The sequence below is a fragment of the Neopelma chrysocephalum genome, unplaced genomic scaffold (assembly GCF_003984885.1).
Source record: "Neopelma chrysocephalum unplaced genomic scaffold, ASM398488v2 Primary Assembly neopelma1_274, whole genome shotgun sequence".
NCBI lineage: Eukaryota > Metazoa > Chordata > Aves > Passeriformes > Pipridae > Neopelma > Neopelma chrysocephalum.
Window position 1 is genome coordinate 1,854,988 of NW_020897936.1, and position 26,278 is coordinate 1,881,265.

General features: G+C 43.1%; 1 protein-coding gene and 1 long non-coding RNA gene across 7 annotated transcripts in view; one reads left to right on the forward strand and one right to left on the reverse strand.

The window, feature by feature from the left end:
• The window catches only part of VPS13C (vacuolar protein sorting 13 homolog C), an 87,856-nt gene extending 86,758 nt beyond the window's left edge, over positions 1-1,098 (reverse strand). For all 5 annotated transcript variants that reach the window (XM_027704428.1, XM_027704430.1, XM_027704429.1 and 2 more), the window contains exon 1: positions 957-1,098. In XM_027704428.1, the coding sequence (XP_027560229.1) occupies positions 957-1,056 (100 nt within the window). In that variant the 5' untranslated portion in view covers positions 1,057-1,098. The remainder of the gene's footprint in view (positions 1-956) is intronic.
• Positions 988-24,451, forward strand: LOC113977899. Of its 2 annotated transcripts, none has more exons than XR_003537437.1 (4): positions 988-1,085; positions 2,992-3,075; positions 9,680-9,828; positions 19,823-24,451. It is a non-coding gene; the product is annotated as an uncharacterized LOC113977899 (long non-coding RNA). The 2 variants fall into 2 exon arrangements; XR_003537438.1 differs by lacking the exon at positions 988-1,085 and adding an exon at positions 1,681-1,791.
• The last annotated feature ends 1,827 nt before the right edge of the window (positions 24,452-26,278 follow it).

A 26,278-nucleotide genomic window follows, 5' to 3' on the forward strand; every position in this document is an offset into this window, starting at 1 on the left:
CGAGAAAAGTCTCATCCCTTCCGCACGGGAGGCATCTAAGCCAAGCCAGCTCCTCTAGGCAGCACTTGGGCTGGTTTTTACATGGCTACAGAGTAGCGAGTTGAAATGTTTGATACAGTCTCTGGAACAGCCGCTCCCCGTCCCTGCGCTGTCCCGGCTGCCCCACACGCGGTATTTACCCCACAGACGAGCGGGTGGGACGCGGCCCCCGAGCGCCCCACGGGCTGCACCGACACCCCGGGCGCGGAGCGGAGCGCCCACAGCCCCGGCAGCACACTCGTGCTTCAGCCAGCACGGCGGGAAAGAGAAAACGGCGGGGTCATCGCTGTGCACGGTTTCCTCCCTCGGAGCTCCGGGGCCGAGCGCCCCACAGCCCGACCGAGGCGGGGGGCAGAGTCCGCGGGCTCACAGCGACCGCCGGCCCGCCAGGGAAACGGGGCGTCTGCGGGCACAGACCGCCCGCCCCTCACGGGGAACACAGACCGACTGACCCTCACGGGGAACACACACCGACTGACCCTCTGGGAGGGCCACGGACCCACCGCCCCTCACGGGGGAACACACACCGCCCGCCCCTCAAGGGGGAACACGAACCCACCGCCCCTCTGGGAGGGCCACGGACCCACCGCCCCTCACGGGGGAACACGCACCGACCGCCCCTCACGTAGGGACCACGGACCCACTGCCCCTCATGGGGGAACACGGACCGAGCGCCACTCTGGGAAGGCCACGGACCCACCGCCCCTCACAGAGGGGCACGGACCCACACACCGCCCGTCCCTCACCGCGGCCCGCGGCCCCGCACCTCGCCCTCTCCTCACAGGGGGCCGCAAACCTACCGCCCGCCCCTTGGATCGGACGGCGGCCCCGCGGCCCGCGAACCCCTCACGGGGGCACCGCGGCCAGCGAGACGCGCTCCCCGCCCCCGGCGACAGCGGCGGGAAGGGGCTCCTTACCGCCCCATATGCCCAGCTTGAGCTGGGACTTGTTCAGGTTCTCCACATAGTCGCCCAGGAAGCGGTTCAGCAAATCCGCCACCACCGACTCCAGCACCATGGCGGAGGCGGCCCCTCAGCCGGCGGGAGGTGAGCGGAGCGCGGGGAGGGGGCGGTGAGCGCGGCGTGACCCAGCGCGGCGCGCCCCCGGCAGTCAGGTGACGGGGCGGGGCGCGGCCCAGCGCCTGCCGGGCTGGCGGGGCGGGGGAGCGGGAACGCTGGCGGTGCCGGTGCCGGTGCCGGGTACGGACGGAGCCGCGGCCCCGGGCTGGGCTGTGGCAGCGGGGCGGGCAGAGCCGCCCCCGGGCCGCGGCGGGTCCGGGCGGCGGCGAGAGGCGCCCCCTCGCGGCGCGGGGCCGGCGCCGCCACAGCCGCGGAGAACCGGCCGCGTGAGGGAGGAGCGGCCGCGGCTCCGTCCTGGCCCTGCCCCTGCCCCCGGCACGGTCCTGTCCCCGTTCCCGGCCCCTCACCCGCGGGCACTGTCCTGTCCCCGGCTCCTCAGCAGCCCTGGGCTGTACCCTCAGCCCCCCAGGCACCGCCTGTGCGGGGCCGATGCCGCCCCAGGTTGAACCCTCTGTTCCCCTGGGATTGACGGGACTTGTGACTACGGCTCCTACATAAAAAAAAAAAAAAAAAAAAAAAACTATTTCTTGTTTTAAAACTATTAATTAAGCTATTAAAACTGCTAATCTAGCAGTTCAGGTGACACGGAAACTCACAGAGGAAGGGAACGCAAGTGAGAAAAAATCACAAACCCCAAATTTTTTGAGAGTTAATAGCACTGCAGACAAAACAGGTAAGAGCTACTCTGTGTCATGAACCTGCAGGTCAACCCTGGAACAAGGTTTTAAATCTCAGGGAACTAATCTCAAACTGGTTCTGTAAAGTCATTCTGAACTCCTGGGCACAGCAGTTTGTAGCTCAAAATGGCACATTCTATCTAAAAATGTGTTCCAGAGAAAGGAAATCAATATTAACAATAGGACTCAACCTCAAAGGTATAAAAAAATATATCAAGACCACATGACTATGATCAGGGTGAGACATATACTGCTTTAAACAGTGCACAGATGTACTGTGGAGCTTGGTGCAAGAGGATGTTACGGAACCACAAATTCTTGAGGGAAAAAGAGTAAGTAAGCTGACAAAGGACAAGTCCATCAGCGACTGTTCCTCTGGTTCTATTACAGCCTGTATGTCAGGCTTGCAAGCTCCCTCTTGCTGCAGTTGAGGTCAATTCACAGAGCTTTGCTAGGATCTCCTTTGACTTTAGTGTGGACATACACAGGAAATCACCTCACCCAAATAATGATGTGTCAAATGCATTTGTGGCTTGTTACACTGTATGTGATAAACCATAGAGTCCAGTCCAAGCAGCACAAGAGGATTTATCACCTTTTCTCACACTGTAAGAGATAAATGGCACACCTGGACCCCATTACTATACATATATACATGCCTACCTTTCTTGCAAGCAGTTTTTAACACCAAAGATTCAATGGATAAGTCAGACCCTTATGCCACAAAGGCCAAAGTTCAGGCCTGCAGCAGCTGTTAAACACAATGGTCTGGGTCAGATTTGACTGGGGAAGGTGACAGTGCTGGAGAAGCAGCACAGAAATGCTTGGGAGGTTCATCAGTGGAAGGTCTCTCCTTGTGCTCTTCCATAAGCAGACCCAGTAATTGTCATGATGGATCAGTGCACACTGGAAGCCTTTTTCTCCCATGTATTCTGGCAGTTCTTGCACAAGGACTGTTAAATACCTTATTAATAGTTGCAGTATTGCCCCAACATATCTGAGCATAAAAGTTCTTCACCAATTAATTGATTTCTGCATATTCTAGTATTTGAAGTAGAGAGTTTTAATAAAATATTACAGGATTCTCATTTTGTGTCTATTTAGCTTCAGATAAGCTAATTGCTCTTTAGGTAAACTATAGAAACCGCATAAATTACATTTTGTATTCAATTTATTTGTTCACTTGTTTTGTGCAGTGTTGGCTGTTCAAAGCTATTCCTGTCCTAAGGAAGTGACACGTCAGGAAATTGTGAATAGAGCTCCTGCTGCTATTCTGTTAGGTAATAGATTTTCATTTGTGATTTTTTTAAAGTGAAGTGTTAAAAGACTTTATCTTCTGTATATGCAAAGCCCAGCTGAATCACTAAAGTTTGAGCAAAAGTACTGGCTGACCAGTGGCAGTTCATGTTCTTAATGCATGTAAGTTTAAGAACAATCATGCAAATCAATGGTATTACATTTTCTCTGTAACAATTATACAATACAGCCAGGATGATATATCCATTTTCTACTTCACTTTTCATAATGGTCATAATTTCTGCACAGCTAAAAAACCAAAGGAGAGTTAATCACAACTATAAAGGGTGTTGAAAACCACAAGAAAATAGCTTGTGTGTGGTTAAATAATATCCTGATTGACTAAAGTGTTTAGCTGAAGAACTTAGAGAACTTTGTGAATTTTTAAAATTGTCTTAAAATTTGAGGAAATGGCCTCAAGTTGTGCCAGGGGAGGGTTAGGTTGGATATTAGGAAAAATTTCCTCACCAAAGGGTTATCAGCATTGGAAGAGGCTGCCCAGGGCAGTGGTGGAGTCCCCATCCCTGGAGGCACTCAGAAGACCTGTAGATGTGGCTCTTGGGGACATGGTTTAGTGGTGGCCTGGGCAGGGTGAAAGGCTGGACTCCATGATATTAAAGGTCCTTTCCAACTGAAATGATTCTATGCTTTCCTAGCAAACACAGGGAATCAAAAATTGCTCCTGAAGTAATGGGATTTGACCTGGAAAAGAACCCCAGCTAGCCACATTTGTGTCAGATACCCTGTTTCAGTAAATCCTACACAGATTTCAGAAAACAAAAGGAAAGTGGAATGGAATTAAGAGTGGAAAACCTGTGAACATGGCAGCTTTCATATATATTGCTTGAAAATAAAGATACATATTTTTGTACCTCTGTTACCAGATAATCCTTTGTTAGTCTGCCTGAGCCTTCCTTGCTCCTTAAAAATGACATTAATGCTCTGTCTGTTGGCAGATACCATTCCTTGTGTGTTCTCAATGAAAAAGGTAAACAGTCCAAAACAGGGGGGGGGAAGGGAAACCACCCCAAAAAACCCTCATACACAGTTACATGACGTAGGAGTTCTGTATCCAGGAGAACAGACACAGGACAAACAGAAATATTGATATTTGCTTACGTTTCATTGAATACACAGATAAGGTTCATCCTCCCTAGGGAAAAACCCCTGCATTCTACTCATTTTTCCTAAATACCAGCATTGAATAGACATGACTGGTTTGATAAATTTGAATAGAATCCTTAGTTTTACTCAGCTGAAAGTCATCAAAAACTTGTTCTGGTTGATGCATGGAGGCTCCTTGTATGCTATTGTAGCACTTGGTTAAATAAGAGGATTTGATGATTCCATCACTGGATACTAATTTACTAAATAGAAATCACAGATACAACTCTATAACACTGTGTGTTTGCTATTTATGTGGCAAGATTTGATCACACCTCTTAGGGGAAACCTCTACCAAAAATTGAAACCTAAAAAAAGACAGGAAATCTGCCCTGGAAGTATCAGTTAAAGCTTCAGTTGTATGAACAGAATTACAGACTGCAACAGCAAATACTTGTTTAGTGTTGCCTGTTACACCATCTTGCATAAATAAATCACAGTCACAGCAGCTCTAATGCCAGTCTGGGGGGGGGGACATGGACTGGTGGCTCAATAGCCAAGCTTTCTTCTCCTGTTTGACTGCTTTATTGTTATAAACTCTCCAGCCATCTGAGTGTTGGCAAGTGAACAGATGGCAAGTTTTACCCACTGTGCCTCCCTAAGCAGAAGGGGGGAAATCAGCCAGGTAATGTTGCATCAACTCTCATCACAAAGTCTACAGAGGGGACAGGACTTTGGGATGAGTTCCATCAGACAACTTCTGAAAACCTCCAAAATCTGGTTGTGCCACAGCCTCTCTGAGCAGCCAGTTCCTTATTGACTCTGATTATGGGGGGTGTTTTATTACCTCCAGCTATTGAGGATTTCCCTTCCTGCAATTTTTGATTGCAACAATCTTGGAGGTAACTATATATTTAGGGCACATATTTTTGGGCCTGACAAATGGAAGAGATCAGTATACAAGATTTTGCCTTTTCTAAAGCAAAGTTTAGTATTTGCAGAAATAATAGTATTTGATATGGGGTTTAATCTTATTTACCTTTTGATTTAAAAATTTTATAGTAACTTCATTTTTCACTGTTTTTAAGCTTGTTTCTAAGTAATTCATAGGAGATTTCAGTGCTGAATGCACTTGTAGAAAATAAGCAAAAGGAGTTTAAACAATTATGTCAAATACTCAAACTCCCACATTACATTACTAGAAGAATAGTTAAAATAACTGCTATTACTTAGAAAACTGCTAAGTAACAATAAGATAATTCTCAGAAAGTTTTGCAACACAATTATCTTAGCAGTAAAACCAACAGATTAAGATATATTAAGATGTCTGACACACACAAAAGATGCCAACACACAGCAATCTGCTTTCCCTTTTCCCTGCTGACAGCTGGAGTCTCAGCTCCCAGTGGAGAAGAAGTGACATCTGCAAAAAGCTCTGACACTCTTTCACTGTGTGTCCTCTCTCTGATTTAACAATAAAACATAAAAGACTTGCCATGCACAAATATGTAGGAACTAAGTGACATGCAAATGGAAGCCTGTCTTCTTCATCAAAATAACCTCAATCATCTGCAGAAACCCCAGTTTTGTTTCTCAGGGTAATTTTAAGCCAGATATGTTGTCTAAATCCTGACACATTGATTACATTTTTCCCCTATAAAAGTGCCACATCTGTTTCTAAATAAATAAATAAATGTGCAACCTTTCCCATTATCCTCCAACCTTGCATAAAATTATCCTCTCTGGATACTATGAACAATTTTTCAGAGAAAGCTACATTAAAAAAAAAACCCACACGAATTCCCACTGACTGTTCTTTGTTAAAAGCCTGGACCCAAAGCTTTTTATAGCTTTCATGTGATTAGAACAAACAAGGACATCACAGTGTAGATACCACATGGTAAGAAATAATGCTGTATCCATGGATGAGGATAACTCCACAGACAATTGGACTATGCCAGGTGGGTTTCAAGGGAGTACTGCACCTTATCTACACCTAAGAGATTTATTAATTAGAATCTGCATTTCTGCATGAAATCTCTATGCCATGAGGCTTAGTGTTTCTTATCAGTATTGATCACATCCATCTCATACCAACTGAGATTTGGAATATAAATTACATTGCTGTATTTTATCCTCTGTAAAAGAATCTTCAAAAAACATCTCAGTTCTATCATAAGTAGAATCTAAGTTGATTTGTCCTGAAGGCTTTATTTGACAGTATTTCTGAGAATCACAGCTTTCTGATTCAGTGATGTGCTGCGAAGATGAAAGAGCCACTAACTATGTAAGAAAATTGGTTGAAATAAAAATGTGCTTATTTTAATGAATATGTTGCCTTTAATTGGGGGAGGAAGCAATTACAGTCTAGTCTGGAGCAAACAGATTTTAAATTACAAGTGTGATTTCATTCACTGGATAAGAACTTGAACTTAGTAATTGTGAAAGCATTCATAAACATCTATTAATCCAAAGCCAAGCCATTTCACTTCCTAAAAATTTCAGTTCTTTGCACTTGGACATTGGAACAGTCCTCCAGCGAAACCCACTGAGACATAAATGATAGAACTGTTAGAGATACGTTTTCTGAGGGGCTTTTCTGGAAAAGTGATGACTGATATTGAAGAAATGAGATGCTGAAAGGTAGCACAATCACTTATTTATTGCCAGCCACAGTTTGATTTGGAAATAGTTAAGAACAGCAGGAGGTTGCACAGTTACTGTTTACTAACAGATGGAGTGAATTCCCAGATGTGGAGGTCAGTCTGTAGCACAGTAAGGAAAAATTCCAAATGTCCTACTTACTGTGAGTTAAAAAAAAAGAGTTTCTTTTTTCTCATGGCAATCCCTCATACTCCAGACCTCACTGAACTACACAGTGCTGCTTGTAGTTAAAATAATAATGAAAAAATTGATATGCAAATTGAAATGCAAAATGTCACAGGAAAAACTCTGAAAAAAAAGATCTCTGAGGTGGGCTAACTGCTTCAAAGATAAATGTTAGACAGCAGGTATTATTCCAAAGAGCTGTTGTCTTCAGGTGTCTCCTCTAGGCCATACTTCTCTCTCATGGCAATGTATGTACATTACAGAACAAAACCACCACCAGGTGGGACTCTTTGGTCTCCTCTGTAAGTTTAAAATTATAAACTCTGTTACAAAGTTAATGTGTGTTAAAAATTACTCCCGGCACTTCATGAGAAACAGTATTCTTTTCAGCAATTTTTTGGCTCAAACCTCTTGGTGCTTATCAAAAAGCATAAGAGGAAAAAAACTCCAACCATTAATTAGAATTGTGAGAAGGGGAGAAACCAAGCACAATGTATAAACTTTTATACTTTCCCATTATCCAAATAAACAAACAAAGCCGAAAAAGCCCATTTCTTATATGGTCCTGAATTGTCAGTGGCAGCTGAGCTTTGCAGCATTTGCAACACTTCACAAAACGGCTTTTAGGACACATAAAATGTAGTATAATGTCTGGAGAGCTGATGAGAAATTAGCCTTTCCTATAAAGTAGGACTGTTTATATCTGGATGGCATGAACCTGATAGCCATGGTCACAGCATTGTCAGAGGCAGAAGTACAATAGGGAAACACCTAAAATAATGTTCAAGGGATCTCAATTTGTCATAAACTGTATCACAGTCTGAAATGATTGCCTTGTGCAGCTCTGCTCCTTCCACTGGAAACCCCACATTTACTTTCTGTGCGTATTTCATCACATGTAATGTATGAAAACGTCAAATTTTGGAAATTCTGACTTTTTCTTACTTTGTTGCACAGTATGAATTACACTTATCACACAGAAATTTATGTGCAGTGTGTAGTTAACATGAATCACAGGCATCTGGGGCAAAGTGCTTGCTATTAACTTAAACTAAAAAAGAGTAGTCCCACCATGAGGCTCTACTGTTTCACTCTACTGTGACCATTGGCATAGATATATCAATAATGATATATCAATATTTATAAATCAATATTGTTTTATAAAGTCAGAAGCAGACTCCAGAAGAACTACAAGTAGACACTATGTAAAAAAAATTGTTATTGGCAATAGAAACAAATTGAATTATTTACATTTTGAACTTCATTCTAAAAAGCTTTTCAAAAATCAACATGACAACAGAGAATAAGTGATTGCTACGGTTCTTTGTTAGCAATAATCCAATTAAGCCTCACAAAAAAGCCTTAGAGATGAATGCAATACTGAACTGCTCTTCCTTCCACACCCACCATTGTAATTAGATTTGTAACAGTTCGTTTCCCTTTGTCCCAGGCTGCAAGGACCCACCTTTCCCTGAGGGAGAGTTTTTCTCCTTGCAGACAGGAGTGCGCTGACATCACGCCTCTACAGTCCTAGAGAGGTGAGAAGGCTGCTGGATTTGCTAAAGGAAGGTTTTTCCTACAGGAATGGAGTAGGAAAAGAGCAACGATTCCTAAGTAGTGAACATTATAGTCACCCTAAGGGAAGAGCTGGTATTAAACAGAGCAACAGCAAAAAGTCAGAGGGGATAATACAGCTCATAGTCAGACTGCTGGGTGGTTAAAGAGGTTACTGGAGGATTTTGCTTTTCCATACACAGTTCAATTCAGCAAAGCTATTTGTAAGACAATATATTGATTGATTCCCTTTTTATAACGATGCAAAGAACTTCTTTAATCCTATTATTTTATTATGTTCACTAATCAAATAGAAATTGAAGCCGAGGTACTTGTTTGTTAGAAGTTCCCAAAAAATTTCAAAAATGTAGTCTGTTATGACTTGTTCCTGAAAATAATCTGAGCCTAGCCATTATGACAGGCTTAAAAAAAGACTGTTTAATTGAAAGCCTGTCTGTTCTTGAAGGCAGAGGGGATTTGTAGAGATATCCAGAAGACTGCATTTGATTTTTTCAGTGTATAAAGGGGCACAATTTCACCTAAATGTCTTCAAAAATCTGCAAGCAGAAGCCAACACCAAAAAATGAAAAAAACAACCCAAAGTGTTAGTTGCACAAGTTACACAACACGATAAATTCTCAGGTCATTCTGCATGAAAAGGGGAGGGATATGACCTGATATCCCATATTTCTACGTGTTGATCTGGTTCTAAAGGGCAAGAAAGGACAGGCCAGCAAGAGGGAAGGGGTGGGGTAGGGAAAAAAAGAAAAAAGAAGAGAGAGATTTCCATGCAAGGAAAAGGAAGGTTTCCCTGTCAGTTGTTCCTGGTGGTTAAACCTTTGACAGTAAAAGCAAGACAGAGTTAGAAGCCTGCAGAAAATGCCAACCTAAATCTAGATTGTAGCAACTTATTACATCAGCCATTTCAACAAGTTGGGACACAGGTGCAACACAGGAGGAATCCTAAAATAAATTATAATGCTATTAGTACCAATAGTGTATTTGACAGGTTTATTTTTGTGTTTCTTCTATTATGGCAAATTCATTTTAATGCAAAAAAACATTTTAATGCAAATATGTTCTTTTGTTCTTAACCCTTAGCACTGAAGCTGACCCAGGGTTCCTCTTGCACTCTGGTCAAGTTCTTCAAGAGATACAAAATGCACAGTTCAAGCTGAACTTGTGCAGCCTGTGTGTGTCCCCAGAGGGTCACTGTTCTCCAGACCCTCCAAGGCCATACTCAAGAGCAGGTAAGCTGCTACTTTTGGAGACACATCTTTCCACACACCTCAGCGAGAGTGCCAAGACAGCCTGAGGGTTCCTGTAACCTCTCATTACAGAAGAATATTTTTATATTCCCACTTAATTGTTGAAACTATTCACATGAGGACAAACTTTCGAGTACTGTTTTTCAAGTTTATCTAATTCCAGAGCTAATCATATTTCAATTGAAGGTAAGTACATTTGCCATTCCAACTTTATTGTTTTCTGTGTTTAATCTGGGTGTTCATTATACCAGGATTCTCACACAAGAAGTATGTACAGAGCTGGGTGTGAGTGGCAAGTTATCAGGTATTCCACAAGCAAGGCACTTGAAGGTTAAGTCACAACATATATTTCAATATTGTACTTGAACTCAAGTACTCCGTATCTGTCCTTAAATTCTGCATTTTTCAGTTCTTCTGATAAGGGATACTGAGCAGCTCAAGCCTGATTTTAAGAGCAAAATCTACCTCAACTTTCACTCTTATATTTGGCCTTCCCCTTTTCTCTAAAACTTGGTATTCCTTGGCTTTTTCTAACGCTCAGATACTTAAGTTGTAGCCAAGAATTGCACCCCTTTTCCCCACAGGCAGTGCAACAGTCCTGCACTGCCACCACGCAGAGAGGAGATTCATGAGAATGTTTATACTGCTTAAGTGAAACCCTGACTTCATTCCCCTTGGAAACCTTAACAGTGATAGTTCATAACGTTGTTGTACATGTCGAGTTTGACACTCAGATTGTGCTAAACCTCTGGTTTTTCAGAGCTGTAATACAACTGTGAAGGATCAGAAAGCTGTGCTACAGTGTCCTGGTCACCTTTCCAGCAGAGGGACTCCTTGTTTGTCACATCTCTCCTGTGCCACTTCCTTTTCCTTGTCCTTCGTTATGGTATGAGGAAAATGCTTTCCATCAAAACAGAGAGAAGAATCGAGTTCTTTGGCAATGTCCAATTCAGGTTGATTTTTGACAGTTCTAGCTGTATTCTAGGCTTCCCAACCTCTTAGGTAAAAAGGGAATTGTCCCCACAGCCTCTTCCATGCTGCTTGGGAAGCAGGAAGGGCAACCTGGCCTAGACTGTATGTTAACTACTTGTAGAAAATATTGGGAAACACAAACCCTTTATTTGCAGCATCTTCCACAACCCTAAACACCAGCATTCAGTATTAAAGTTATTCACAGATTTAGCCTGATTCCAGAAGCTTGCCTTTCCCGGGAAACATCACCCTCTGAACAGTCAGCATACGTGACTTGGGAGTGCTGAAGCTTCTGGATACCAACTGCATTTTAAGTTGCTGTACATATTGTAAGCTATCCCTTATCAGGAGGAAGCCATTTAATAATACCTAATAAAAATAACAGCGTAGCAACTACCTTTTACATGTCATTGGGTTTTTTAGGTGAAAGGTTGTACTTGACAGATGAGAAAGAAATTAAGAGCCTCTGCTTACCATGCTTCTCATCTGCATTTTTGACAGCAGTGAGCCACATGTGCTTTTTGTCTGCTGTTACTGTAACAGAGGCACTCTGTTAAGTAACAGACGTGTCCATGAATCAGGCACTCACATGCTGTGCTGCAGGAGTCTGTGCAAATCAGATTATCTGAACGACAAATCTCTTGGTTTATGCATTTTAAGAATTCAAAGTAGCAATCCTGAAGTACAGACACACATCAAATGTGTTACCTTACACATTACACCAAATCCTAGTCACATAACTGGCTTCCCTGCGTGGGCACAGGGATCCATCTGAATTCCACTGCCAGTTCAGAAACCTCTCATTTCAAAACTTTCTTTATTTTAATCTCAGTTTTAAAATCCTTTAAAATACCAAACTAAATGTTTTTGATCCAGCCGAGACCTCTAAACAGCAATCTCCAGCACATCCTGGAGCCTGCCTGTCCATGCTGCCCTTATTCAACTTACTCACCTTTATATAATCCTAAATTCTGCCCTGGTTAGATACCCAGTTGTTTGGTGCCAACATTAAACACTTCTCCTGCAGACAAGCTGTGTCATTTCAATTTTTATTTTATTCCTCTAAACTGCACAGGATAAGATCTACATGGAAATAAAATTAGACACTCGTTTCAAAAGCATATTCCCCATTAACTGAGAAGCAATTAGTAAGAGTGGAGCAGCCAGTCCTCACTTTAAACATCAAGGACTGCCAAACATGGAAGGTATCTCCTGATCCTCTGGAAGAAGTTGGAGTCAGCTTGGAGATGCAGAGTGATTTCTGCCCTGTGGGGCCTGGGAATCTCAGTTAGTTGCTGTGGGAAAATTCCATGGAGTAAAACTGGGAGCTTGAGATTTTTAGATACAAAATACGGAGCCAGTGAGCTGAATGTAGCTTTGCTGAGCTGAATTTTGATGGCACCCTGCTTCTGAAACTTGTCACCAGCCCACCTCCAGTCTCTAGCAGAGTTTAGAAAGATCCTTCCACTATTCTAAACTTCATATGAACACTCTGCATACACTTCTGACACTCAAATGGTCAAATTTGAAAGTGATGCTACTTCTCTTGAGACCAAGAAAAATCTTTGAAGTCAGTGGAATAATACTGATTTCCATGACACAGTGATTTGGCCCATAAGCACATCAAATGTTATCGACTTTGACAACATACAGTTTTGAGAAAAGCCATTTTAAATCATAACACTCTCCGAGGCAGAGCCATCCAGAAGTAAACAAAGCTGTTCCTTGACACTCAAGCATTCAGGGTAGCAGGCACTGAAGTATCCTGCCACCTAAATCCTTGAACTCTGGCTGGCATTCGTCAACATGGGCATGGTCTGACAGAATGAACATCACCCAATTTCCCATCTCATTACAACAAGACAATCTGCAGGATCAGATGCACTTCTTGCCCAATGCCCTCAGTCAGCTGCTTTTACCACTGAGGTAAAAGTTATGCAGGAAGGAAAACACTGAGCAGATGGGTGTGTTTACACAGCAGTTAAACTGTGTGTGCAGAAGCACCACTTACAATATTTCTGGGAAGCAGTGTAGTCAGGAAAGGATAAAAGCATATTAGAATTAATAATGGCGTCAGGCAGGTCAATCATATATGAGTTTTTCAGGCTGTGATTGGAATTTTTTTTCCCAATTTTTGTCTTCCATAGCCAATGCCAAGAAGCTGTATAAAAATTTTTCCACTTACAAAGTATTTTGAAAAGCTGTAGTTTTTACTGAATATGTGAAAAACACTAAGAATATGTAACCGTAGAATGTTAGACTGAGATTTAAATAGATCAAATTTCAAAATACAACCCAGTTACATAAGTAAAGACAAGAGATGGCGACTTAGAAAGACACATTTACAAAATTTCAGATTTTCTGTTTATGAAAGAAAATGAGTGTTCAGATTATTCAGAAACTGGAAAACATCAGTGAACACAGAAGAATTATCTTGAAAAATACATTTGGCAAGTAAGTTATTATATGCTCTCAGATGAACTAAAAAAAAAAAAAAAAAAGAACTTTTCCAGTTCCCTAACCTCAAATAGATACATGGGTCCTTTCTGAGATTTTTGCAGCATAGAGACCAGCTCTGAACAGGACTTAAGTTTTAAGATTTCCCACTTGAGGAGGACTGGGTCACAAAGGTTGTGCACAATTAAGTTGACTGTCAGCCAGTGCACAAGATCAGACACTCCTGGTTTGTAGGGACAGTCCACAATTAGCTGAAAAGCAAACCTCAACTCACAATCCTGCTCTTTAAATGGAGACGGAAAAGGAGTGATCTGAAGTTGGCCATATTGACCTACAGTCCTAAGGCTGGTCCACAGATGAACATTGCTGCAAACCCTTGGCAAACTTTGTGCTCATGTAGAGGAAAGGAATAACTAAGGAGGGGAAACAATAGCTCTGCAAATGCTCTGAAATTTTCAGGAAGCAGGAAATGGCAAAGGGCCTGTTTAGATCTTTGTGGTTCCTTAAGAAGGGCTGAAGAGGCTTTATCCTCCCTTCCAGGCAATCTCCCGTGTTCAGGGAACCCTGGCACTGGCAATCCCAGGGGGCTGAAGTCCTGTTCCAGAGAGGCCTTTACCAGAAGGAAACAACCCCTCTACCAACCACCTGATGCAAAATTAACAAATAGCAATCCTTCTGTGCTGGGCACACACATGGATTACACACTGCAGAACTTTATGACTTCATAAACTAGTGAACTAAGTCAATATAGTTGGTAACACACCATCTAATCTCAACTGTCATTCTGGTTTGATTATAATGTTGTTCGTTTAAAGTTTACAGCAGTTGAGCCCATGTGATGTGCCTCTGTGATGCTAATATTTACCTTTGTCATTTAAAATAATAAAATATGAAAAAGCACACAGAACTAGATTGTGCCTTCATATTTAACAGCCCTTTGCAAGTCTCTCATATAATACAAGTTAGGACTTCTGAAAACAAAGGCCATCATGAGAATGGGTCACCCCTTGTCAAGAAAGATGAATTAAAATGTATCCACTAACATGATCAGAGGACAGGTGAGCATATTTTACAGGAGAACAATAGAAGAGCTTGGCTAGCAAACTGAAGGATGATAGGATACAACTTAGTTCTTACAGCTCCTTTTTTGGGGAAGTTAATTCCAAAACCAGAGCTTATACTCGTATCCATTTTTGTAATTTAGATGTGATTATTTTGGAGGATATTAGTTCATCTTAAAAGAAACCAAACCACAAGACTTAGCAATTTTTATAACATAAAACTAGAGTTTGAAATATTTGGCATAGACTCTTCTTACATACTCATCAATCCTTAACAAGTTTGTGATATCCTGTGGTTGCCTTTCCTACACTGTGAGCTCAGATTTGCCCCTAAATTGCAGTCCTTAACCATGAAAACTTCCTGTTCTCTGCTCCATGAGGAATGCTGGATGTGCACTTTCCTGGAAGATACCTATAAATAACACCTTTTCTAATGCAAACAGAAACCCTCCAGTACCGGGGTGAGGGTTTTTTAGGTCCTGATAAATAGGGCTCTCTCAATATTAGACAACTGAGAGAGTTAATTCTTCTCTTCACTAATGATGCTCCAAAGTGGTTCCTGTGCAGTCTTACCCAATCCAAGCTCTGGGTTCTTGGCTGGACAAAATAAGGAAGATCAAAGTTCCAGACAGAGGCAAGAGTGTTGAGATGGGGAACATCACTTCCTGCAAAGGCATAAATCCCTAAGTTAAAAACAGGGAATCAAGGATGGCAACTCAGCAGCTCCGAGGGTGAGCCTGTACCAGGGAATGGAGGAGGCACTTGGTCATCCCCCTGTTCCTGTCAGGGCCCTGCCAGCTCTCCTTGGCCTGCTCTCAGCTGTGTGCAGAAGGCAACAAACACCTGCTCTGTCCCTCGAGGGTGTGGATGCCCTGCTTGCCCTACAAATTACTGATATTGACCTCAAAGTTACAAATTACTGACATCCAGCTCCAGTGACAAGAAGTGTCCAGCAACCTAATAACCAGCTTTATGAGTGTGCATTCAGTTGCCAAAAATGACAGAGAAGAATGAGGGCACCTCCAGCATTCCAAACCTCCCAGCATGGCTGGGCTGCCTGACAAGAAGTGTCTCCCTGAAAGATGGTTCATACTCCACATCCAAGCAAGGGAAAACCCTGTTGGTGCTTTGTTCCATGCAGACAGATTGCCTCCAGATGGGAAAAGCAAGATCTCTTCACTTGTAGCAAATGTTGAGGGGTAAAAAAAGAAACAAAACAAAACCTACAAAACCAAAACAAACCACAAAGCAAACATCTGATCACCGTTCCCATCTACATCTATCTGAGTATCAAGCTTTGGGGCCTCCCAATTCATCAGGGCCACTGCCAGGAAGACCCCCCGCATCCTCAGAGCTGGCAGCACAGCCCAGGAATCCCACTGATGCTCAAAAGCCACAAGGTCAGACTGAGAGCTGCTGCTTTTGAAGCATTTCACAACTTTTCAAAGAGGAGAATTCTGATTTTCTTTCTTTGTCTGTGAAGCTCCTTAATTTGCCTGTGTGACTGTGGAAAGTTCGTTGCATTTATCCACAAGCCAAAAGGAAGTAGGGATTAATCTTGAATGTCAGACAGAGTCTGAATCCCCACCTAAACCAACACAAACTAACTGCTCTATAATCTCTCAGTAAATTAGTTTTGCCTTTTTGTGGCAGGAGGAAATGCCAGTAAGCTTAGAAACAGGAAGCCAAAAATAAGGCAACAACACAAATATATCATTTAACGTAGTAGGGAGTAAGATTAAAGAAATACTGGCAGCCATAAGGAGATCATTTTTCCTTCACTTTCTTCCACAATTTGGATTTGAGAAATTCTTAATTAATGAATGTTATCTGCAGACATTCATAGCTAACCAACAGTGTTCATCAGGTTTTCTCTGACTCTAAGTGACTACCTGGATTGCCTCCCACTATCCCCTGCACAACCATTTCCCTCTCCCAAAATCCTTCAGAAATAACTAGGGAAACTTCTGCTCCAGGAAAGTTCTGGATGCTTCCTGCAATAGTAGCAATCATGGTATGGTTAATGTTATTCCTTTGAAATTGCTTTTTTCAAAACATATCTTTCAGAAAAAACACAATAAAAAGATAAATTCTGTTCACCTGGGATATTTTATCCTCAAAACCAATAAACAGGTTTCGCTGCTTGAGAAACTGCTGCTATTGTTTGTTTTCTTACCTTGACCAGTGCAGCTACAGACCCTCCCAAATCTCCAGTGCTTTACCTCTTCTCCTTTACTCTCTTCCCTCTTTTGTCTCCTCAGAGCCCAGCTCTCTGGGCTGTTTTCCTGCTGACACCTTCGCCAGCTGGGCTGCTCCCCCCCAGCCACCCCTGCAGAGGCTGCCATGTCCTGCCAGCTCCCCGAGGTGACCCCCCCCTCCTCCAGGCCTTCACTCCTCCCTCTGATCCCTCCATTGAGCTCTAGCAGGAGGATCAATGAAAGCACAAAAAGCACCAGGTCTGTGCTGGGGCCAGAGTAGCCTCGATGGGCAAAGTCTGACTCCACTTGCATGCCTGGGCTAATCAGCCTTAATTGCTCTTTAGGGTTCATGCACACACAGCTTGATCAGAAACAAGACAAATTATTAATTTACTCCCTAAAATACAGTCTGAGGTTAACATTCAGGCTGGGAAACATGAGACCAAACACCTGTAATTTGACAAAGTTACAGATGACTGAAATCCAGCTCCAGTGACAAGAAGTGTCAAGCAACCTAAATAACCAGCTTTATGAGCTCCAACTGTAATCAGCTTCCTACTGTTTGTGGTACCTGTGCATTACCTGTACTTCTCCAGAGCCATTTTTCAAGAAAAGTTATAAAAATGATCTGTTTTCGTAGGTTATTTTTACCCAGCTCTTCAGAGCATTATAGTTTCACTTGGTGAAAGGATGTTAAATTAGCTTCACAAATATTTAATCAAGCTGCAGCACAACTTTCCTCCTCTCTTTCTGGACAGAGCTAATAGCTGTGCCTCCTGGTTGCTGTAGTTACACCTTACTGGAAAAGCATCCAGGCTCTTCTCCCTTTGGCTTTAAGACTTCCTTCCCAGAGCCCTGGGTCAACTAAAATGCTAACTAGAGCTGTTCAGAGAGTAAATCTCCTCTAGCCAGGCTATTTCACTGCCTTTGGGAAAGGTGGATTTGGGTTTTGATGGGTTCGAGGTGAAGTGTTTGCATTAGGTTTTTGGGGAATTTGGGTGGGGGTTTTTTGGAGTTGGTGTTTTTTTGGGGTGTTTTGGTTACGGTGTGTTTGTTTTTTACAGAACACTATCTGAGAGTGCTGAAATAATAACTCTGCAAAGTCCATGTTTATTGTAGTATATTCACTGAAATGAAAGGTCACAGAGTTTATGTAGTGAGACATAGAGCTATCCCTTTTATTCCTGTGGTGTAAATTTTGTTAAATAAAACCCCATAAATTCTGCTAATAAAAAACAAATCAGAAGAGATTTAAGCCCTGCATGTTGTTCCTCAAAGAGGCTTTCCTGTAAATACTGTGGGTTTTTTTAATTCCAGCAATAACCACTCAAAGAACAATCATTAGTTATGTTTCAGGTTGTACATATCAAGTTTCTCCTCTTGTTCAGGCTTGATTAATTGTTAAATTAGTGTGACAGAGAATGAGCTCCCTCCTCCAAGAGTGGTATTTCAGCCTGGGGGCAGCGTTTCGCTGCCGTGCAGTGCCAGCCCTGTGAGCCTGAAGATGTGCCAGGCTTGGAAATAAAAGGAACCTTGTTCTGCTTCAACCTCAGCCTTGTCCAGCATCGTGCAGTGACACTTGGAGGTCTTCCAAGAATGTGTGTCACAGGCCCTGCTAGAGCAAATATGGAAAACAGTTTAACAACTACACAGCTCTGGGCTGTAAGAAATCCAGTCCCATGCAGGCACGTTCAGAAAGTTATCACTGAATAGTGAAAGGACATTTGAAAACATCTCTTTCTAAAGATACAGGTGAAATGTATGTTGTGGTCATTTTTGTCCACTAGTAAATTAAAGTGAAGAATATAACAGAAGAAGTCTTAAAGATGAAATTGGCTCTAGGAGACCACCAAGGAAGGAGGGAAATGTCAGCAGTATCCAAGAGACACAACACACTTGTTAAGCTGTTTTAGTTACCCTACTTCACTAAGCCTGCCTGACTACAGCTGTTCCTCCATGTCACTCCAGAAGCTACAGGCAACAACTCCTAAATGGATCACAGGGGGCTGGGGACCCTCTTTGCTGAATTGCAGCCATGAGAGTCCAACTTCATGGCCAACACATCACCTGCTGTACATATGTACCTGGAAATGACTGAGATAGGCAACTAAAATACTGATGGCTTAATACAGGAAAAAGTGATAAAATAGGTACAAAAACCTCTTCCATATCAGAAATAGCACAGAACTCCCCAGGCTGCAAAACACATCAGGTGATAGAACAGACTTTTAAAATCGTGGGTGACACAAAGACAGTTAATAGGGAAAAACTGCTCAGGCTTTCTTCCAATGCAAGACCTGCAGACTATTAAATGACAATATTAGCAAGTTCAAAGGAAGGGGAGACACTTCTTTTCTCATAATGCACAGCTCAAGAATGAAACACTTTGCTACAGGAATGAATGTTTACATCAATTCCAAAAACTCTGCAACAAATTCTTGGAAGAGAAACCTGTCAGGCCCTATTAAACACAGAGACACGGGCTGCAGAGCAGAAAGCCCCAAAGCAGCCTCAGCTCTGCAGTCTGAGCTGTGCCACCTGAGCTGCTCCCACACTGCTCCTTTGCCAGCCACTATTGCAATATCCTGCCTCAAGACAGCACTGCACTGGAGGAGCTTTGGGTTTCCCCAGCTCTGTGGCCATCCCTGTTTTCCTGCAGGACCATAAAGCTGCCAGCAGCACCTGTGGGCCATACAGGGGCAGTGCTGGGAGCAGAGCACAGCCCCACAGTGCACTGGGGTTCCCTGCACTGCAGAGCTTGTGGTTTGAGTCCACCACGTCTATGGAGACAGAGAGACAAGTTTCTCCCTGCTGCTGCTTATTTGCAGTAATTTGCTCAAACGTGGACTTTCCCCATTGAAACATAAAAGCATGAATATGCAAATAGTAAATCCCTGTCAAAAAGTAATTTAGCAAGAGCCAGGTCCCTTATCTGTGCTCCTCAGTCCCATTGTGACTTATCGCAGTTGACATTTCAGCAGGGCTGTAGTGGCAGATCCCAATTTGAACATTCATGAGGGGAAGATGCAACAGCCCAGCTTTGATGTCAATAGAGTGTCAGTCTCTGTCGACTGAACTTAATTGCAGGAACTGCATTAATAGTCAACATAAGCCATCTGTTTAAACATGTGTGTTTTGAAAAGGACTGCCATGTACAATAAACATGCTCAACTGTAATGACTCACATATCTGTTTATGTGAAAGGAGGATTCGGCAATTTCCCTCACAAAAACACTACATTACAGGTTAAAAGCAGTTTTATATCAAGTTAATTTGTTTTCATGGCAGGTTGACTGATCTCACAGCTTTGATGCAGCCTGGCAAGTTTGTTCACCACAGAGCTGATGAACCACACTGGCCAACCTTCCCTCAGGAACCTGTTTGGGAACTCAAAGCTGCACCAAGGAACAGCAGCAGCTCAGGGAATTGAGGGGCTGACAGCACATAGGTGCAGTTGCAAAGTGTCCTTCAAAACATTTGTCCAAGGTGCACATGGAGACCAGATACTGAGTCCCAGGTAAGAGGCCACAGGTAATTCCAAAACAAACCAAGGGATCCTGGGGGTACCGGCAGTCTGGATTAGGGTAATACCTGTAACCACCATGGGCTCATGCATGGGGTAAACATTCATCTTGGTTATACATTCTTCTGATCTTCAACCCCTGATCTTGCACAAGGGAGAGCTTGTTACCCTCTCCTGTGCAGGCCAAAGCCGCTTCTAGTGGCTGGCACACACCTGAGCAGCCATGTACCAACGAGGGGAAAGTCAGAAGTGTGTAACCTCCTGTGTTATCCGTCAGACTGAGGCAAAAAACAGGCTTTCCTTCCTTTGTTCTTCCTTAAAAGTAACAGCTAATATGCACTTACAAGAGAGAAACAACCTGCCATCAGCTATCACTGGTGGTGCCATTTCTGAGTAAGCTTTGTTACATTAATCACTGCAATGCACTGGTGCCTGGACTTACTCAGCAGCAGCATAAATTATGGATCTGCTTTCATCCACACTGAGCAGGGATGCAGAGTCTGGCCCTGTGCTTCCCTCTCACGTGTACAGGGGAGAATCCTGTTGCATTTATCAGCCATTAATATGCAAAACATTTATTAGTGCCTGTAGAGAGAGGCTCAGGAACTGGAGGGGTAGTGGAGAAAGAGGGGAGGGGGAGGAAAAAACCTCATATGGTTAAGGCACATCGTGAATCAGCAGCTCCAGCACCTTTCCTCTCCTGGACAGTGAGCCTGACATCGCCATGGCCTTGTCTTTTGGTTTTTCCTTCCCCCTAGAACCATTTTAAACTCATGGGAAATATGAGGAGGTCTCTTTTATACCCTAAACTTTTCTATTGCACAAACTGCTTGTTCCTGTGAGATGTGATGCTTCATTAAATTAGGAGGTTAATAATTGTATTTTAAGACACACTTTAATATCAGCAGTTTCCTCATTAAATGTTTTCTGCTTCATATACCTGAGCTAGTGCTGCTCAGTCAGTGGGTTTTGTTAATGTTTGTGTTTCTGTGACATTGAAGTGGAGGTGCTGTAGAAGAAAACTGTAGAACTAAAGTTCTGTGTGATGTGCTGGAGCATTCCTTTCCTTTGACATCCTATCACCTCTCCTCCTTTTGTAGTTTACAGACATTCTGACAGCACAGGCCTGTGTTAGTTTAACCACAAATATACAGCTAACAAGATAGATAGATAGATATATAGAGAGATGACATATGACAAGCACCTACCACTACTCAGTGTATAAGAGCACCACTAACAAGCCAAATGTTGCCAGCTCTTCCCAAATCAGAGAATTATTACCACATTTTCAACATCAGTCAGTGTGAGACGTGGGTGACAATTCAGTAGCTTCGCAGAGCCCAAAACTTTCCTGTCATTAAGTATTAATTAAACTGGAGTTGATCCCCAGTTTTCCTTATGATGTATTCACTAGAAAATGATCTTTTTCTTGTGAGCTGTTTTATAAAATTCTCACTATTTTACTTGGAGATATTTCATGTTTTGTTTCAGGGTCCAACCCTCCCTTCAATAATACACCCAGATTTCTGTTGTTGCTGTTATTATACCCACATTTTTGAGGGGACAACTATGGCACATGCTTGCTACTTTCACTTTTTCTTATTCCTGATAATCTGTACAAGATGAGAGATGAAAATGGGATCATTTTCAGGTTACTCACCTGGATTTATCCACTTAAATCTAGATACAGAGATGTCAGCTTGAGGTGACTGTGGTGATGGCTCTAGGCCTGGTGTATTCCAGACCATGGTAGTAAGAATTTTCTCTTCTGTTGTATCCTGGGCAAAAGCTCCTTCTCAGACTTCATTGTATCACGTGTGAAATAATATATGTTTATCTAGTGAATTGCTTTGTAAGGAGGGTTCAGGGTCACTCTTCAGAAAAACATTAAACAACTCCTGTCTTCACTTCTAAACTGCTGTCAGTCAGGGCTGTGCATCTGGAATTACCTTAAGAAAGAAACTGAACTGAGAAAGTGCTGAAGAAAATAAACCAAACAGCCAAAAACGACTTTTCTGTTCTTGCATCTGACAGACAAGAACCTGATTACAGAACTCTCAAATGAAACATAAAACATACTGACCTATTTAACAGGCTCCAGCTATAGAAGAGCTCAAAATTAAGACAAGACTTTTTTCTAAGTTGTTTCTTAAGGCCTTAGTGCAAATTAAATTCAATAACAAGAACCATAAACAGCACCATGGTTACAAGGAGAACTCTTCATTCTCTGCTATAATGGAATAAAAAAATAAGGAAGAGAGATGAAAAAAATGGGATTTACACCCCTCAGCCTTTCAAAGGACAGTCAGTTTTGGCTGCTTTATATTAAAAAAAATCCAACTCCTCATTCCATTCTTTTTATACATCAGCATTTTTATATTCTTTCTTGCTTTGGAACTGGTTATATTCTATTCAGACAGCACTGGTTTCTAAATGCAGATGAGACATGGCTTAATTATTTTTTATATATCCCATGTTAACTATGGTATGTTTTTATCACATGCTGCAAATCTTTTCATCCTTTGACTCGACAGCCTTTAGTTCTGCAGCCTGTGCAGTCAAAACTCTTGTTAGTGCAAGTGTAATGAGCAGAGAAAGGGATCCTGCCTGAATCCCATGTTGAGCACTGGTAAGTTATCAAAAGGCAGCCCTTCAGCCCTGCCAAATTATGTTCATCAGCAGACTTCAAACAGGAGCTGCCAGCCTTGGAGCTGCTGGGGTTCAGAGGATCCAGCAGGAACAATCCACCTCTTTTATCTGTACAACTAAAACACAAAAGAAGCTGTACCATCAAAGATGAGTGCTCAGGCTCTGGATCTGGGATTAGTTCACAGCTCAGAGCTCCTGAAGGCAGAGCCCAGGTAGACACATGCCTATGGCAGGAGCAGCTCCCTGCTCGGGCAGCAAGTGGCTCAGGAGGGGAAAAACCCAAACCAAAAGGAAACCCAAAGCACCAGACATTGGGTGCTGTGGCCTCCCAGGGAGGGCTGGAGAGCCCAGGGAGGGCAGCTTCAGCACCAAAGGCTCTTGTATGTCAGCCAGTCCTCAGATTTTATTCAGGGTCTGCATGTAACAGCTCCCAATCCCAGAGGTAACACACCATGGAAAACAGTCCCCTGGAGCAGCCTCCATGCCCTGCTCAGTTCTGTGCAGGTCAGTGCTCTGGGCTGCCCAAAGCTCTGCTCCTCAGCACGTTGGCTCTTGGTTACAAGTGACATGAGTTCTAAACAGGAGAACTGTCAGAAACTACTCCTACAAATGTGTTCCCTACTCAGCTTCAGTAGTTTGAATAAGAAAACCTACTCAGTTCAGGTGCCAGAGGAATTGCTACTCACCTCCACCAGTTCAGTTGTCAAACCCATGAAACCACCCCAAGCCCAGCTGCAGATACTCTGCACACCAGTTATCACTCAGTTAGTTTTCAGACACTGTTTTAAGCTTAGACACAAAAGCCCCAAATATTCCAATCCTTCTAGGAATGTATCTTTATGATCAGGGCCTTAGTTTCCTAAGAGATAAGCAAGAGTATTTGAGTATCTAGTAATAAATATACTACACTGTTCCTTTCTGGGGGCTCAGGGTGGTGCTGGTTTAAGACCTTTCTCACAATATTGCAGTTTTTCTTACCAGTAAATATGTTGGGCTTTTCAGGTTTTAAGTCTTGCTTAGTTTTCCAACACTTGCATTTTGTACTGATGACATTTACAGCTCACATGGGCATTACAAGTTTTTAATGTGGCAGTCATTACATTCTTCTGAGATTCCCTTTCCATGAAGGATCAGACTACAGATATTTGTGGTACTTCTAAAAAAAAGCCAAAATTGGTGAGATATCTTATCCTATATACATTTCTGGTATTACCAAAACATACGAGCAAAGCACAGAAAAATCATCTCCTGTGTTTGGAAGGTGAAAGTGAATAAAAGGAAAAGGGAAGTGTGATCTGAGAAAGCAAAGATGGGGGAAATTCTACCTTTTGAAGATACTGGAAGTCGAGCTGACCATGGTCCTGAGCAGCTGGAGCTGCCCCTGCTTTGGGAAGAGGTCAGACAAGGTGATCTCTGGGTCCCTGCCAGCACCAACTATTTATTCAGTGACCCTGAAGTGGACAAAGGTCACGGGCCAATGCCATAACTAGGACTGTTTTTCTTTAGGAAAAAGTAGTTCTTATCAAGAAAAAGTGAAATGAGTGGTACCCAGTCTTCAAAGAGTGTTTCTTTACAACACAAGCGCTGAGTGGAAACATAAATAAGTGGAGGAGATTAGCTCCATACTGGTAGTCCTAGTTCTGCATTTTGGTTTTCTACTTTATCAGTTTTTCTTCCAGTAACTTCCCTGGGAGTATGCTGCATTTTGACCTTTTAGAAGGTCCCACAGATTAGATCTCCCTTTGTTTCAGTTCATATTTTTGCAATTCTTGAGTATTCTGCTCCTGTGGGTCTCTCCACATTAAAACCTCATCTTCTCCTTTGCCCATCTAGTAAATTCCAAGAGTGACAAGTCATTCCTGTCAGCTGGACATGTCAGTTGTCCCATAACTTCCACCCAGTCCCATTCCTGAAGCAACATTAACTCATTCATTCCTAGCAGGATACCTTCACAGCAGATGGCTAAAGAAAGCCACGTGCACTTTTAGAACAAGACAGAAACATTCCAGCTGCTTCCCGCACCTCCTGGTCTACATTTACTGGATGTGTCTGTTCCCTTCCAATAGATGCGTTTAGGACAAGTCTTAGGAAACTCATATTGAATCAGATTTGTGCTTAAGCTTTATGCAGACTTGGACAATGCCCAACTCTCCCAGTGGGCTAAGAACAACTCTGTTTCATGAACTTTTCCATACAAACAATGGTTTTGTTTCAGATTCCTCTGGATTGGGTACATACCCCAGCAAAGCATCCTACTGCAAAGACAGCTGGGTTAATAAGCAACAAAGCTGTAGAATAGTTTTGTAACTTTTCTGAACAGAAGTCAGACGTTTTATCTTAAAAATAAAAATACAAAATGATTTCTCAGGTGCACAGCATCCTCTGTCAGGGGGACAGAGTTAAGTGGGGTTACAGAACCCCCCTTGGCAATACCTGCACTCCCAGCCCAGCCATCCTCCATCCCTGGTGGACGCACAAGGCAGGCAAACACCACTCAGTGCTTGACACAACTTTTCCCATCCATGAGAAATCACCTGGGGAGGTTTGGCTCTCCTCCTTCCCCCATAGCCCAGCTGATCCAAGGCTGCACAGCTGAGTCACTGGCTTGGAGCAGCTTTGACAGCAGCTGATTAGGGGTGTGAAAGTCAGAATTTACCACAGTCGCTTTTCCACCATTTGTGATGTTGCTTTTGCCAACACCCAGCATGAGCTCTTTGCCTTGAACGAGCTTCACTGGGTGATCCCCCCTTCTCCTCCCCTTCAGCTCCACGGCTCAGGGTCAGCTCTGGGAGCAGGTCCTGCTGAGCCTGATAACACCAGAGCTCTGTCCTGCTGTTCCAGGGCAGGCAGGAGCAGTGCTGGGGCCTCAGCCCAGCTGCAGTTCTGGCCCCCAGCACTGCAAGAGCAGCTGTGCCCAGTGCCCAACTCCTGCACAGTCTAAAGGTTGGGATCTCAGCAGGAGCCAATTCTGACAGGTGGGCACTGGGGTGCCAGAGGGCATCAAGCAACACATCTTACAACCAGGGTGTCTTCTAGAGTCACAATTACCTAAATTAAATAATCTGGTGAAACCACAGAAACCTCAAAGACAAACTTCGGTTGGCTCTGGCATTTCAAGACATCTGTTACTGTTGTGATATCTACTGGTATGGTAAGTTCAGGTTTACTGCTCACTGGAAACAGCCAATGGTTAGCATAGGAATATTTGACAAAAAAACCCACCCCACCAAAAACAGGACAAAGATTGGAGTTAAGTGGTTTCACCTTCTGGAACTGTGCACTTTCGTAAAGGGATGATAGAAATAGTCCTGGATATTCATGCAATGCTGATCTAAGCTATGTCATCTCATCCTTTGCCTCTGCACATGAGCAAATGAGCACCTTTAATACAGGCCTCTTCTCTGAGAGCTTTTCCCAGTGTCTTTCTCATCCGTGATGTCCAGACAGGGAAGAGCTCTTCCCTACAGGCAGCTGAGGAACATGGTGAGACACAGCCACAGGAAACCCACAGCATGGAGGGATGCAAGCCTTGGAAAATTAAACCTGTGTGACCTCCTGTAATTCACAGCAAC